Genomic DNA, 17,112 nt, shown 5'->3' with positions numbered 1-17,112 from the left:
ATCAAACTTATCGACACCACCCATTATTTTGTTGTATTCTGCCACAACTTCAGGACGAGAAATCTCTGTACTAGTACCATCCTTGTTTTTCCTTTTCACTGTGGCTGTTTCTCATGGGTCATGAATTGAGGACAGGAAAGTGACTGGTCGGTTATCCATCCATTTTACTGCAAAAATGGCTCCTTTTGTTTCAAACTGGAATTCTCCTCGTTCCAATTTTACGTTTTCCTTCATAAATTTGGGTAAATCAGAAATATTTGCCTTATACTATAGCTTTGAGGAAAAAATCACAAAATGTCACGCAAACAGCACTGAAAGGCTCGTCTACAGAGCAACACTCAGCTATACAATGCCTCTGCGCGAAGGTACAGCAAAAACGACGGGAACTTCCGATTGGAAGTAGTACCCTATACTGTTCACTAGGTGGTAGCACCGTACAGAGGTGGGAACTGTGAATCCCACGGGACTAGGAGCGAGTTCATTGTAGTGGGAAGCATGTTTCCCACGGCTCACGAAAGGGTTATTAATACATCACTACCAAGCCTGTGCTAGTCTTAACACAATCACTCACAGTCCCTTTCACTCACGTTAGCAAGTATATGGTGTTGCATTTCCCGAAAACATATTAGCTACAAAAATACGAATTGTTTTTGATTGAGAATGCTCGCCAAATATTAAGTCTGTCGGTACCAAATGCAGTCACAGTTTTTAGCCACCGACCTGCTCAATACGCCACGCGGAATTTCTGTCTTTTCTCGTCACAAAATTCGCTTATAAATTCCGAAATTTCTACACACACATCGGAATAATTATGCCGTCACTTTACCACACTTTTGATGTATGAAACACTGTTAGATCCGGCAACTTATCGTTTCCATCGGTACTACTATTACAAACGTCCGAACTGTTTCATGGCTAGGCTTCGACTCTTCTCTAGAATACTCTAAGTCTTCTCTACCAGCAGAGAACGGCGCGCGAAGAATATTGCTTTACCATTGGTCAGTTTACTCAACAGCCAATAGCAAAACAACATTCTTCCGCGTCAGTCCGCGCTTTTCATCAATAACCAAACGCAAAATAGAAAACCTAACGACTGCACTTTTTACCGACGTAATTATCTAATATGCTGAAGTTTTGCTTATGCATAAAGTTATTTACTATTGTTATTTATACCTGAATTAACTTTCCCTTTACCGTAAACTTACTTTACAAATCTATTCTACAAAAATCCCCTTTGTCCATATCCATACTTCTTCGAAATGTTCCCACACTAAATCTTACTACATGACTCGTTAACCTTAAATCACACTCACGCATCATTCATACTGCTAAAACACATTTATAACATTTTACATACACTAAAAGACATAATAACACTTTATGAAAATACTAGAACAGTTTATGAAAAACATTCTATTACTTTAGTTAGTACACTCTAGTGGGCACAATCGAAACTAAAATCACAGTCCCCCTATCCAATATTGACCTCTATCGGCTGACACATAAACTACGTGCGCGTCCAGTCTCGCGTCACTCATCTGTGACTATCCAGCTCTGAGACACATCTCCCACTTAACCGCCTCCAAGGCAGGATCGTTATACGGCGCTACGCCTCACAGTGACTTCGAATTTGGACTAGTCACTGGATGCTACCTGATTGGCAAATGCAACACTGTCCTAAACCTGCCCATTTCCTCTGTTGTTGAGGTGATGTGATTGTAAAGTGTAAACGCAAAGGATCGACCACAGGTTTAGTGAAGATATCAATGCGAGATGTTTTTAGTACGAGGCGTGTTTTTTAAGTAAGTACCGTTTTGAAATTTAAAAAATGGACATGCTAAGATATCTCAATAATTTTATTTTTCATGAAAGCGTGTACCGTAATCTACGCACTTCGTTGTTTATGTTGTGTACTGAGTGTTTCAGATGCCTCCGATAATCGTGAGTCCCGCCGACTGTGAAGTGCTGACTGTTATAAGATTTCTTAGTCCTAAATGCCTAAAAGCGATCGATATTCATCGTGAGATCTGTGCAGTTACGGACAAAACATTCTCAGCGATGGAATGGAAGAAACTGGGTGAGAGCATTTAAAGATCGCCTCACAAATGTGCATGATGAACAACGGAGTGGGCGTCCTTCGTACGTTAATGAAAGTTTGGTGCAGGAAGTGGACAATAAGGTGAGAGAAAACAGACGCTTTACGATTTCCTCCTTGTGGGATGACTTTCCTAATGTTTCTCGTAGTGTTTTTTGCGGCATTGTGACCGAGCGCTTGAATTACCGAAAATTGTTCGCACGTTGGGTACCGAAAATGTTGACGGATGTGCACAAAACCAAACGTTGACACACTGCATTGACTTTCCTTGAGCGGTACCACAACGACGGTTATGATTTCTTAAGCCAAGTTGTTACGGGCGATGAAACATGGGTGGCCTACGTCACACCAGAATCAAAGCAACAGTCCATGGTAGTTGAGCGAGGGCATCGTTTTGCTTCAAGACAATGTCCGTCCCCATGTGGCGAATCAGACCAAAGATCTCGATCACATCTTTTCGATGGTAAACTCTAGATCATCCTCCATACATCCCCGATCTTGCGCCCAGTGACTACCATCTGTTCCTGCACTTGAAGAAACACCTGGGCGGTCAGCATCTTCAAGACGATGACGAAGTCAAAATAGTGGTGATGCAGTGGTTAACAAGTCAGGCGGCAGACTTCTATGAGGAGGGTATTCAAAAACTGGTACAACGTTATGACAAGTGCCTCAATATTGACGGAAATTATGTAGAAAAGTAGATTAAGGTACAGGCTTTCATGTAAAAATAAAATTATTGAGATATCTTAGCAAGTCTTTTTTTTTATTTCAAAACGGTACTTACTTAAAAAACAAGCCTCGTAGTTTCCACAATGAAACATTGTCTCAAAATATGGAAGAAAACCCAAAGACATTCTGGTCGTATGTAAAGTACACCAGGGGCCATAAACAGTCAATACCGACACTGCACGATACCGACGGAAATGTTACCGATGATGGTGCCACTAAAGCGGAGTTACTAAATACAGTTCTCCGTAATTCCTTCACGAAAGAAGACGAAGTAAATATTCCAGAATTCGAAACCAGAACAGATGTTAGCATGAGTGACATAAAAGTAGATATCTTAGATGTTGCGAAACAACTCAAATCACTTGAGAAAGGCAAGTCTTCCGGTCCATATGGTATACCAATCAGGTTACTTTCACAGTATGCCGACACAATAGCGCCTTTCTTAGCAATCATATACAACCGCTCACTTGACGAAAGGTCTGTTCCTAAGGACTGGAAAGTAGCACAGGTCACACCAATATTCAAGAAAGGAAATAGGAGTAACCCATTGAATTACAGACTCATATTACTGACCTCAATTTGGAGTAGGATTTTGGAGCATATACTGTACTCGAAATTTATGAATCACCTTGAAGAAAATGACTTATTGAAACATAACCAACACGGATTCAGAAAATATCGTTCTTGTGCAACGCAGCTAGCTCTTTATTCCCATGGAATAATGGGTGCTGTCGACAAGGGATCTCAGATCGATTCCATATTCCTAGATTTCCAGAAGGGCTTTGATACCGTTCCTCACAAGCCACTGTTAATCAAATTGCGTGCATATGGAGTATCGTCTGTGTGACTGGATTCGTGATTTTCTCACAGAGAGGTCACAGTTAGTAGTGATATACGGTAAATCACCGAGTAGAACAGATGTGATATCTGGCGTTCCGCAAGGTAGTTTCATAGGCTCTCTGCTCTTCCTGATTTACATAAACGATCTAGGTGATAATCTGAGCAGCCCCCTCAGATAGTTTGCAAGTGACGCTGTAATGTACCGTCTAGTAAAATCATCAGACGATCAATTCCAATTACAAATTATCTAGAGAGAACTTCTGTATGGTGCGAAAAGTAGCAATTAGGACTAAGCAAAGTAAAGTGCGAGGTCACCCACATGGGTACTAAAAGAAATCCGATAAATTTTGGGTATACGATAAATCCGACAAATCTAAGGGCTGTCAAGTCGACTAAATACGTAGTAATTACAATTACGAGCAACTTACGACTTAAATTGGAAAGACCACACAGACAATATTGTGGGGAAGGCAAACAAAGACTGCGCTTTGTTGGCAGAACATTCAGAAGATGCGACAAACCCACTAAAGAGACAGCCTACATTACACTTGTCCGTCCTCTGCCGGAGTATTGCTGGGCGGTGTGGGATCCTTATCAGGTAGGATTGACGGAGGACATCGAAAAAGTGCAAAGAAGGGCAGCTCGTTTCATGTTATCGCGCAGTAGGGGTGAGAGTGTCACTGATGTAATACGCGAGTTGGGGTGGCAGACACTGAAACAAAGGCGATTTTCTTTGCGGCGAGATCTATTTACGAAATTTCAATCACCAGCTTTCTCTGCCGAATGCGGAAATATTTTGTTGACACCCATCTCCGTAGTGTAAGTGATCCTCATAATAAAATAGGAGGAATCAGATCTCGAACGGAAAGATTTAGGTGTTCCTTTTTCCCACACGCCATTCGAGAGTGGAATGTCACTTAAGTGTGAATTGTAGAGTAACCATGTAGATGTAGATGTAGATGTAAGTTAAGCAAGACCAGGCAGATCCCATGTATTGAGAGTTAGGGACCTTCCAGCATTGCGGAGAGCTGCTGTAAAAGTCGCATTAAATAAACACGACGATTCATTCATGAGTTCAAAAGTTATACCAGCAGTCCAGCTAGCACAGTGACAACGAGTACAGAGTTAAAAAGATTCAAGAGTGGGATTAAAATTCTAGGTAAGGGATATCAGTTTTAAGATTCGCTGATGACATTGCTATCCTCAGTGAAAATGAAGAAGAATTACAGGATCTGTTGAATGGAATGAACAGTCTAATCGGTACATGGTATGGACTGAGAGTAAATGGAGGAACGCCGAAGATAATGAAAAGAAGCAGAAATGAGAACAGCGAGAAACTTAACATCAGGAAGTCACGAAGTAGACAAAGTTAAGGAATCCTCCTAGCAAAGCAGCAAAACAATCCACAACTGATGGAACAAGAAGAACATAAAAAGTAGACTAGGACTGCCGAAAAGGCCATTCCTGCCCAACAGAAGTCTGCTAGTATCAAACATAGGTCTTAATTCGAGGAACTAATTTCTGAGAATGGAGCACAGCATTGTATGGTAGCGAAACATGGACTGTGGGAAAACCAGAACAGAATAGAATCGAAGCCTTTGAGATGTGGTGCTACAGCATTATGTTGAAAATTACGTGGATTAACAAGGTAAGAAATGAGGAGGTTCTCTGCAGAATTGGTGAGGAAAGGAATGTGTGGAAAACACTGACAAGAAGAAGGGACAGGATGGTAGGACATCTGTTGAAACATCAGCTATGATAACTGCCCACGTCGTGTTGTGCCGACTCCACTGTAGCTTGAACGGATTTTTAAGTTTGTTTTATATGCCCGACATCTAAATTCACCACACAAGTCTCCAGGGTTGAGCAGTTATTGCCCGATGACGACAAGCAGTACAGTTTGTTAAAGCGGAGTTCGCCGTTATTAATTATGTTTTTAGATTTAATTTTATTACTCGTACAAAGACTCAAAGTTCCTTTGTTTAACAGCACGTCGTCAAAATAAGTATGAAATGCCAATGTCTTTGCAATACATAATGTCGACTATTGAGTTAAAGTTCGTACCTATTTTGCCATTTTAGAGAAGAGAAACCTTAAGCGCTTCTGCTTCTATAGTCTCAGTATCAAATGTTCACTAATTTCAATTTACTTACTATCTCAGTTCAGTATTTAATACAAATTATATATCAATGTCATTTCAGAGATATTACGTCGGTTCCACACTAACGTAATAACACGTAATTGTCATTTAACATCACTTTTATTAATAATCTTTTCCTTATGACGTAAATGTTAATGAATGATCACTATCTAGGAGGAAAGAGGGATTGTTCCTAATCATGAGATAATAGCTTTTAATCAACCCGCCATCGTTAATTAAATAAAAAGTCACGTTCAAGGATGATATGCGAACAACTTTCGTTACGTCCGTTTTCACGCATCTGTCAAAACTAATCCTGTCGGCCACAATTCAAATTAACACTGACGTTAACCCCTTTTGTCGGAACATCGAATCGTAACTATTATGTGGATGTTTCAGATACGCGCACGACCGAACAGCAGAACGGAACACAAACGACTTGTTTTAACAACCGAACAACGCAATGACGTTACATTACGACAATGTCCGCCCAATGAACATCTCTTTGACTTTGTCTTCTCTACTCTGCTTAGTTAAATTATTCCTAATTACAATTTATTCAGCTATTTAACGAAAACATCTAACAAAAATTAAAATAAATTTATCCCAACGTAAAAGATCCGTTATAACTTCCATGGTACTAGAGTGATCTATAGAAGGTAGAAACTGTAGGGGAAGACGCGAAAGGCTGCAAGTGCTACTCTGAGATGAGAAGATTGGCATAGGAGAGGAATTCGTGGCGGGCAACATCAAACCACTTAGAAGACTGATGACAGAAAAAAATACGGAGTTAAAAAGAATGGCGTCCTCGTAAGCAACATATTTTTGTAGTCAGTCCTAAGTGACACTTGAGGTGGACAGTGGATGACTGGAAACGAGTGATGAATCGCGTTATACTCTGTGGCACTCCTATGGAACGACATGGGTTTGGTAAACACCTAGAAAGTGTTACCTACCATAATGTGTAGTGCCAATGGTGGAGTGCAGAGGAGTTGGCGTTATGGTCTAGGAATGATCTTCTTGATTATAGCGTGCTCCCCTTACTGCACTTAAGAAAACGCTCAACGCCGAAGAATGTGAACACATTTCACAGTATTGTGTATTGTTTGCAATAGAGGAACAGTATGAAGACGCTGGTTCCCCATCGTAAATCAGCATCTGTGGGGACAATTGTTTAATGACGTTGATGAATTAGACTGGCCAAACTGAACGCAATGGAACACCTGTGGGATGAGTTACAACGTCGAATTCCTATCGTAACCATCACTGTCGTTTCGGCCTTGAAGAGTAATGGGCTGCCATTCCTCCTCAGTGTGACCTTTTGTGCCAACGAAGTGCTGCTGTTTGTATTTAGGCCCCAGTTTCGGTCAGATGACAACCCTGCAAAGCCTAAAAAATTATTCATGCAATCGTTTCCAGGCAACTGGACTGTTTATCCACTTGGTTTTTGCTACCAGTGCATTAAATCCTAAAACAGTGGAATCAATTGGCAACTTGTATGAACCTTCAAGCCAAGTCAGCATCGAGTTTGAACTAACTGAACGTTCCATATCGAATCGCTGATATGTACACTCCTGGAAATTGAAATAAGAACACCGTGAATTCATTGTCCCAGGAAGGGGAAACTTTATTGACACATTCCTGGGGTCAGATACATCACATGATCACACTGACAGAACCACAGGCACATAGACACAGGCAACAGAGCATGCACAATGTCGGCACTAGTACACTGTATATCCACCTTTCGCAGCAATGCAGGCTGCTATTCTCCCATGGAGACGATCGTAGAGATGCTGGATGTAGTCCTGTGGAACGGCTTGCCATGCCATTTCCACCTGGCGCCTCAGTTGGACCAGCGTTCGTGCTGGACGTGCAGACCGCGTGAGACGACGCTTCATCCAGTCCCAAACATGCACAATGGGGGACAGATCCGGAGATCTTGCTGGCCAGGGTAGTTGACTTACACCTTCTAGAGCACGTTGGGTGGCACGGGATACATGCGGACGTGCATTGTCCTGTTGGAACAGCAAGTTCCCTTGCCGGTCTAGGAATGGTAGAACGATGGGTTCGATGACGGTTTGGATGTACCGTGCACCATTCTGTGTCCCCTCGACGATCACCAGTGGTGTACGGCCAGTATAGGAGATCGCTCCCCACACCATGATGCCGGGTGTTGGCCCTGTGTGCCTCGGTCGTATGCAGTCCTGATTGTGGCGCTCACCTGCACGGCGCCAAACACGCATACGACCATCATTGGCACCAAGGCAGAAGCGACTCTCATCGCTGAAGACGACACGTCTCCATTCGTCCCTCCATTCACGCCTGTCGCGACACCACTGGAGGCGGGCTGCACGATGTTGGGGCGTGAGCGGAAGACGGCCTAACGGTGTGCGGGACCGTAGCCCAGCTTCATGGAGACGGTTGCGAATGGTCCTCGCCGATACCCCAGGAGCAACAGTGTCCCTAATTTGCTGGGAAGTGGCGGTGCGGTCCCCTACGGCACTGCGTAGGATCCTACGGTCTTGGCGTGCATCCGTGCGTCGCTGCGGTCCGGTCCCAGGTCGACGGGCACGTGCACCTTCCGCCGACCACTGGCGACAACATCGATGTACTGTGGAGCCCTCACGCCCCACGTGTTGAGCAATTCGGCGGTACGTCCACCCGGCCTCCCGCATGCCCACTATACGCCCTCGCTCAAAGTCCGTCAACTGCACATACGGTTCACGTCCACGCTGTCGCGGCATGCTACCAGTGTTAAAGACTGCGATGGAGCTCCGTATGCCACGGCAAACTGGCTGACACTGACGGCGGCGGTGCACAAATGCTGCGCAGCTAGCGCCATTCGACGGCCAACACCGCGGTTCCTGGTGTGTCCGCTGTGCTGTGCGTGTGATCATTGCTTGTACAGCCCTCTCGCAGTGTCCGGAGCAAGTATGGTGGGTCTGACACACCGGTGTCAATGTGTTCTTTTTTCCATTTCCAGGAGTGTATTTCTCAGTTGCTGGGAAGTCCACAGGAAAGAACTTCACCAGGAGAGGCTCCATCGCACGGCACGGCACTGCACATGGCGCTACAGACTCTTGAGACAACACTGTGAGCCAATACAGGCACATTGTAAGGAGGCCTCGCATCCCACATGACACCCTAGGAGCATGACCTACATGAAAATTACCAACTTACTGAAGCAGCATTACACTAATATATATACCGATTATTAGTATCATTATAGTATATATATACTGATTATTACTATAATTCTGCTTTCGTTTGTTGTGTGTGTGTGTGTGTGTGTGTGTGTGTGTGTGTGTGTGTGTGTGTGTGTGTGTGTGTGTGTATACTGATTGTTAGCGTGGTAATATGATATATAGTATGATATATGGGGAAACTATCACTAAGGTGTCTGTCTGGTTGGTTGGTTGGTTGGTTGGTCGGGGGGCAGGGGACCAAACAGTGAAGTCATTGATCCCATCGGATTGGAAAAGGGTGGGGAAGAAGTAGGCCATGCCCTTTGCCCTTTCGTAGGAACCATCCCGGAATTCGCCTGAAGCAATTTAGAGAAATCATGGAAAACCCAAATGAAGGACGACAGTTCAAAACTGCGTCCAGCTAAATTGATTTAGGTTTTCCATGATTTCCGTAAATCGCTTCAGGCGAATTCCGGGATGGTTCATTCGAAAGGGCATGGCCGACTTCCTTCAACATCCTTCCCCAATCCGATGGGACCAATGACCCCGCTGTTTGGTCCCCTCCAACCAGACACTAAGACAACTCACTGATAGCTTCCCCAGAAGAGTTCAAGCCATCGCAAAGCCGAAGGAGAACACAGGCCATATTTCACTAGTAGCTGTCCATATGCTTTTGATCAAATAGTCTATCATTTATGTTTTACTTCGATGAAAAAATTAATTGTGACTGTCCTATGAAAAAGAGGCTTAAATGGGATTGTTATACCGGAACCAAGGTAGCCCCTGAGGGCCGACAACCCATATAACACCACAGAGGACGAGATTTTCTACGCCCAAGGCATACCCAAAAGCACCATGGTAAACACCGGCTATTTACTTACAAGATAATGGAAACAGACAAGCCGAGCACTATTTCTTCCAGGGGGAGCTCGAGCCACGGCCTGCAGGAAGTATCACTACGCCAAAACCTCATTGGCTGGAGACAGCTATTTAGGGGCTAGAACCAAGTCCGAACAGTTCACGCCGGATACCGACCTCGTGTACTGCGACCGTTGAAGATTACGTCTTTGTCTCGGAATTGGACTGTTACTAGAGTGTGTGTGTGTTACCATGAAGCTTTGTGGGAAATTAGAAGTGAACTTTTGTTTGCCTCTATTAGGAAACTTTTTTCGTTATTGTTGCCTTTCGTTTATACACTCCTGGAAATGGAAAAAAGAACACATTGACACCGGTGTGTCAGACCAACCATACTTGCTCCGGACACTGCGAGAGGGCTGTACAAGCAATGATCACACGCACGGCACAGCGGACACACCAGGAACCGCGGTGTTGGCCGTCGAATGGCGCTAGCTGCGCAGCATTTGTGCACCGCCGCCGTCAGTGTCAGCCAGTTTGCCGTGGCATACGGAGCTCCATCGCAGTCTTTAACACTGGTAGCATGCCGCGACAGCGTGGACGTGAACCGTATGTGCAGTTGACGGACTTTGAGCGAGGGCGTATAGTGGGCATGCGGGAGGCCGGGTGGACGTACCGCCGAATTGCTCAACACGTGGGGCGTGAGGTCTCCACAGTACATCGATGTTGTCGCCAGTGGTCGGCGGAAGGTGCACGTGCCCGTCGACCTGGGACCGGACCGCAGCGACGCACGGATGCACGCCAAGACCGTAGGATCCTACGCAGGGCCGTAGGGGACCGCACCGCCACTTCCCAGCAAATTAGGGACACTGTTGCTCCTGGGGTATCGGCGAGGACCATTCGCAACCGTCTCCACGAAGCTGGGCTACGGTCCCGCACACCGTTAGGCCGTCTTCCGCTCACGCCCCAACATCGTGCAGCCCGCCTCCAGTGGTGTCGCGACAGGCGTGAATGGAGGGACGAATGGAGACGTGTCGTCTTCAGCGATGAGAGTCGCTTCTGCCTTGGTGCCAATGATGGTCGTATGCGTGTTTGGCGCCGTGCAGGTGAGCGCCACAATCAGGACTGCATACGACCGAGGCACACAGGGCCAACACCCGGCATCATGGTGTGGGGAGCGATCTCCTACACTGGCCGTACACCACTGGTGATCGTCGAGGGGACACTGAATAGTGCACGGTACATCCAAACCGTCATCGAACCCATCGTTCTACCATTCCTAGACCGGCAAGGGAACTTGCTGTTCCAACAGGACAATGCACGTCCGCATGTATCCCGTGCCACCCAACGTGCTCTAGAAGGTGTAAGTCAACTACCCTGGCCAGCAAGATCTCCGGATCTGTCCCCCATTGAGCATGTTTGGGACTGGATGAAGCGTCGTCTCACGCGGTCTGCACGTCCAGCACGAACGCTGGTCCGACTGAGGCGCCAGGTGGAAATGGCATGGCAAGCCGTTCCACAGGACTACATCCAGCATCTCTACGATCGTCTCCATGGGAGAATAGCAGCCTGCATTGCTGCGAAAGGTGGATATACAGTGTACTAGTGCCGACATTGTGCATGCTCTGTTGCCTGTGTCTATGTGCCTGTGGTTCTGTCAGTGTGATCATGTGATGTATCTGACCCCAGGAATGTGTCAATAAAGTTTCCCCTTCCTGGGACAATGAATTCACGGTGTTCTTATTTCAATTTCCAGGAGTGTATATTCAGTCATCAATCTCGTGAACTTACATCAATAAAAGTTGTGTTTGTGAAAAATTGCGAATTGTCAGTCACAACAGGGATCTCTGTTAATGCCTGTCATCGCTGGTGTGGTTCTTTTACAGTGAGCTGGCGAAGCAACATGGAATCCCACTGGTGCGTATTGACTGCACCAGCCACTACTCGGCGCGCGCCGCCAGTCGCCTCGGCTTCGAATGCATTTTCTCCGTGCCGTATGCCCAGTACGAGCGAGACGGGGAAGTTGTCTTCACACCCGCCGAGCCCCACAGGGAGGTCGCTACCTGCATCCTGAGGGTCGTCTAGTGCCGAAGCAACAGCAGCAGTAAAAGTATGTCGGTACAAACTGGTAAAGAGTAAAGATAAAGTAGTGCTCTATACAACTTCAAGTACAAAATGTGCACAACGAGTGGCTGTCCTCTAGGCTCCAGCTTAGCCTCAGCTTATGCAGGAATCCTGTAACGTAATGCCTCGACAGGCAGCTCTCTATAATGTAATCATGACTAGGATCAAGAAGCAGGGAACGGTGGGGCAAAGTGACCATAAAACGACCATTCCAGGGGAAACTGGATTTTCACAAAACAGTGCATCTTGACAGAAGTCAAGCCTACACATTCTGAATGTACGTAATATAAGGTATCCAGCCGAACATTTTAAGTGAAAAGGAAAATAATTTATATATGAATCACACGCGTTTCTCTGAACGCTTACATAGTGACCACTTTCCCTACCTAACGGGATAATGCAGCCAATGCCATTGCAACAGGATCCCGTTTTTGTTATTCTGATTTCAGCACGTAGTCCAGTCATCTTGATGCCCTAGTACATGGAAAATACCATAAGGCAGCAGCCTGTTTTCAGTCAGCAAATGTAACAGAACAGATATGATTTTACAAAAGGATAGAACAACGGGTAATAGCTTTGTTTATGAAAGGATTCAGAAGATAGTCTGATTTGTAGTAATATACATGATTAACGTATGTAACTAACTCTTATTGGGGAACCACCTTGGACACGTTACCTGACGAGTTGTGTGGCTACATTTCCCTATCGGATCTACGCATAAGTGATTCACGGATGGAATCATCGTAAAGAAGGAACAACAAGTATCTACATTTTAGCTCGAAGGCATTGTTTAAATAAGTTGTTTATCCAGAATGTAAAATGACCTACTTTACATCAGCGGTCTGAAAATCCGAACAGATGTTATTAAAAATTCCGGAACAAACTTCCTCTTTCAAATTCACTGACAACATTCATGGTGTACATTAGAACTGGTTTGTAGACTCATTGGCAGGTAGCAGTACTGATCAGTCCACAAATGTGCGATGGACACTTTGCCGTACCCTACTACTATGAGTCTTCTATGCATTAGCACAAAATTCTAAGAAACTTTGTTCCAGTTGTCTACTCTCTCACTTTCTCTCTCTCTCTCTCCCCCTCCCACTTTCACTCACACGAACATACACTAACAAATAGACACACACACACACACACACATCTAGGAGGACTCACGTTCAGTTCTCACGTGTTTTCCTAACACTTAACACTAATGCTGAGATGGTTCCTTGAAGAGGACGTGGCATAAAGCATGTAACAATTTTTGCATTCATGTATTCCATATTGTATGGAACAAAACAAGAAAAAACGTAGAGCAGACATGGGCTCTAAGACTCATACCTTCAGAACTATGAGCACTTGTTCATCTTCGCTTCTGTGAGACACATCTATTCTACTGAACTTTCCTACTATGGAAGACCTACAAAATGAAGTAAACAAATGAGAACAGCTACACTATTACCCTGGAACAGCAGAGTTTCTAATAGAAACGACCTATAGTTTAATTATATGCTCCATAAACCATTTGAATAATTTTTTTATCGAAATGATGTGGAACGCGCCGTAGAATATGTATAAATGTTTGCAGGATACCGGTTTTTAAACGGAAATTCGTCAATGTAGTAGACGGAGTTGTCTGGGAGAAATAAGTTTAGGTTAGTTTTAAAATTTGTTTTGCTACCTGTTAGACGATTTATATTATTGGTCAAACGACCAAAATCTTTAGTTTGATGCATATTGAAGGCCTTTCAGGGCCACTGTCAGTTTCAATAATGGTTAACAAAGCTAATTATTGTTCTTGTGTGGGACGTATCATTGTTCTTATGAAATTGTGATGCATTATTTATTAAGAATTTCATTAGCGAATATCTGTATTGTGATGGTGGAATTAAAATGTCTAACTCCTTGACGATCATGAATGAACACCATGTATTGTTATTACTGCTCGCTTATATGCAACCAGTGCTACTTGTATTATTCAAAGGAAACTGCAAACCAGTACTGTAGCTCTGCTATACATTCAAGATTGTAAATTATTGCAAAAGGTAACTTTAACCGCTGAAAACATATACACAAAATGAGTTATATCGAGTTCGATGAAAATTGTGACCAGTGTTAGTACTTATACATTACAATAAAACTGCGGTGATTCTAGAAGAAATTAGTTAATACTTGCAATAGCCAAGGGTGTGAAAGGAAAATAACTGTACAACAGAACTCAGAGGTGCTAGAACACTTATAACAATTGAAGAGCACAGGAAAATAACGTTCTTTGTCCACATTATCAAGTGGTTCAGAAGAGCAATTTTAAAGTTTGAAACTGAATTTCATGGATGTTAATGGACAAAATCAATTAATAGAAAAGTAATTCAGAAGGACATGCTATTTACATTAAATTTAACATTAATTGAGTGCATAAATATTTAAATGGTGGTTTTATTGGAATAATATTTAACATAATGTCATATACTTTTATATAGAGGAATAGAAGATACTGCAAGTAAAACTATATTTTTGTAAATGTTATGTGTCAGACTATTTTGTAATGAGAAACAATGTTTGAAACAATAAAGATACTTCTTGGCAAGCATTTTCTTTCTGCTATTTTACCTTCAAGTGATAAAATGGTGAAAGAATAAAGTATACTGTCAGTTTGTCCCGACATGCAATTCTCAGACTAGTGTAAAAAGTTTGTGGAAAAACACTCTAGCCTCTTGTCTGCAATACTCCTTGAAGATCTGGAGGTACTAATACTTTTCTTTCGATGTTTCCAGAGAACTTGTAAAGACAATTTACTGCCATTATTATTATTATTATTATTGGCAGTAGACAAAATTATTCTAAAATAATACTTTATTATATTTTTATATTTTACCTCTGTAAGCTGGGGATTGATATTCTCCAGGCTGCCGCTCTTGAAGTTGCTGAAAAAATTCTCACCACCGATAAAATCCAAGCTCCACTATACGTTTCTCAGCACTGAATGAGTCAGGGATGTTTTTGTGATGACTACCTCTCTGATGAACCTTGTTAGGAAAGGACATTTCCTCAAATATTTCTTTTTTGTGGATGTCCCCTAACTTCGTATCTTATCTGACCATCACGACATCAACAGGATTGTGTTTACATCTAGCTTCAATCATGATTTTCACCCAGTTCATTAGAACTTCTGCTACTGCAGTCCCATATTATTATCAAACTCCATAAAAGTGTGAAGTTACTTTCACTGCCTCCAAAAGTTTCAGTTCACTGTCAAGATGTATTCTGTAATTGGAAATATGCACGGAGGCGTCGCTTCGTTGGTACTCGGAAGGGAACTTCCGATGAATTGGAAACGAACCTGCAATTATTAGATTCAAGAGCTCCATTATTTCATCGGGTAATTAAACTCTATCAGAGCAAACTTTCCGCTTGATCTGAGGTTTCCCGACTGACTACGCAAGGCAAGAAACCAAGACATTTTATTTACACAGGATTGCAGATCGCTTCGAATCATCGAGACTGCGGACACGGAGAGTCATCGTCCGATTCTGATTAAACAAGTAAAGCTTAATTATAACTTTGTTGAGCGACTGTGATGACTGTGATACGGCTGCTTATGAATGAGATTAATAAAGTACTAATAACTAACTTTCCTCCTCACCAGCAACCAGTATAAACACAATATTGTCCGCAGCTCGTGGTCGTGCGGTATCGTTCTCGCTTCCCGCGCCCGGGTTCCCAGGTTCGATTCCCGGCGGGGTCAGGGATTTTCTCTGCCTCGTGATGACTGGGTGTTGTGTGATGTCCTTAGGTTAGTTAGGTTTAAGTAGTTCTAAGTTCTAGGGGACTGATGACCATAGATGTTAAGTCCCATAGTGCTCAGAGCCATTTGAACCACAATATTAATTAAAATTATACCTGTTTTACACGAGCGACTTTCTGGCCAAAATCGACGACTCGAAGTACGTGTGCCTCACCACAGTGGCTTGTAAATTAACAGCCAACCACGACGCAAGTGTTTCTATGACGTGAATGATCTATAGACAGTGTCGCGTTCAGAGTTCTAAATTGCCGACTATGCTGTACACTGCGCAAGTGCAGAATCTATGGACTGTGGTGGCTTCCGCTAACACAGGAAGTTACCATATTGTGGCCAAGGTTACTCCTATTACAGAAATAAATTTTTTGCTTTCGTGTCTACTTATCTATTGTTGTGTTGCTTGCTTTGTTTTCGTTACACATTGTAAAGTTACAGAAGATCCTGGTATCTTTTTGTACTTGTGTTCTCCTACAAGACATATGAAATATACCTGAAACCAAAAAGATATCTTATGTTTTACAGAGAAACAGCCTACATTGCACATGAAAATCAAGGGACTGGTGTGAAACTTTCGCCACTTTTATACTTTTAAATAATCCCAGTTCTAGAGTAATTGTAGTCGTTGGTGTAAGGGTAGTTGTGGGAATAAAGAGAAAATATCTTTAAAAATGAACTGAACGTCATGAAATAATAATTATGAATCTAGGATACCTTCTTCCATATACACTGCTGGCCACCGTAAATGCAACACCAAGAAAGACAAGAGGTAGCACAACAAAATTTATTTTGGAGATAACATGTTGACCAAGTATCAAATGATTACGTTTACAGACGTCTGTGACATGTGGTTCCTGCCAGACTCAGTAGCCAGAGTAGCCGCCATTGTTGGAGATCACCGCTGCCACACGTCTCGGCATTGAGTCAAAGAGACGTTGGATGTGTTCCTGGGGTACAGCAGCCCAAGCAGCTTCCACACGTTGCCAAAAGATCATCTGGTGTGGCAGCTGGGGATGTAATCTGGGTCACTCGTTGAGCAACCATGGACCACATGTTTTCTATCGGCGAAAGATCCGGAGAGCGAGTCGGCCAGGGAAGCAATTCAATCTGGTTATTGACGAAGAACCTTTGAACAATGCGTGCCACGTGTGGTCGCGCATTATCCTGTTGAAATATGGCTGTGGCCGAGCCCTGAAGGTAAGGAAGGACAACTGGGTCCAGCACCTCCGATATGTAGCGCCGGCTATTTAAAGTACCGGCAATGCGTACTAGAGGCGTGCGAGAGTAATATCCAATACCGCCCCATACCATAATACGCGGTGCAAGACCAGTGTGGCGGTGCATAATG

General features: G+C 43.6%; 1 protein-coding gene across 3 annotated transcripts in view; it reads left to right on the top strand.

Moving 5' to 3' along the window:
* The window catches only part of LOC126210555 (arylalkylamine N-acetyltransferase 1-like), a 168,869-nt gene extending 154,353 nt beyond the window's left edge, over positions 1 to 14,516 (top strand). For all 3 annotated transcript variants that reach the window (XM_049939814.1, XM_049939813.1, XM_049939812.1), the window contains exon 4: positions 11,734 to 14,516. In XM_049939814.1, coding sequence (XP_049795771.1) covers positions 11,734 to 11,932 — 199 coding nt within the window. In that variant the 3' untranslated portion in view covers positions 11,933 to 14,516. The remainder of the gene's footprint in view (positions 1 to 11,733) is intronic.
* The last annotated feature ends 2,596 nt before the right edge of the window (positions 14,517 to 17,112 follow it).

Source organism: Schistocerca nitens, chromosome 10 (genome assembly GCF_023898315.1).
Source record: "Schistocerca nitens isolate TAMUIC-IGC-003100 chromosome 10, iqSchNite1.1, whole genome shotgun sequence".
Lineage (NCBI taxonomy): Eukaryota > Metazoa > Arthropoda > Insecta > Orthoptera > Acrididae > Schistocerca > Schistocerca nitens.
This window is presented reverse-complemented; position numbering and strand designations above follow the sequence as displayed.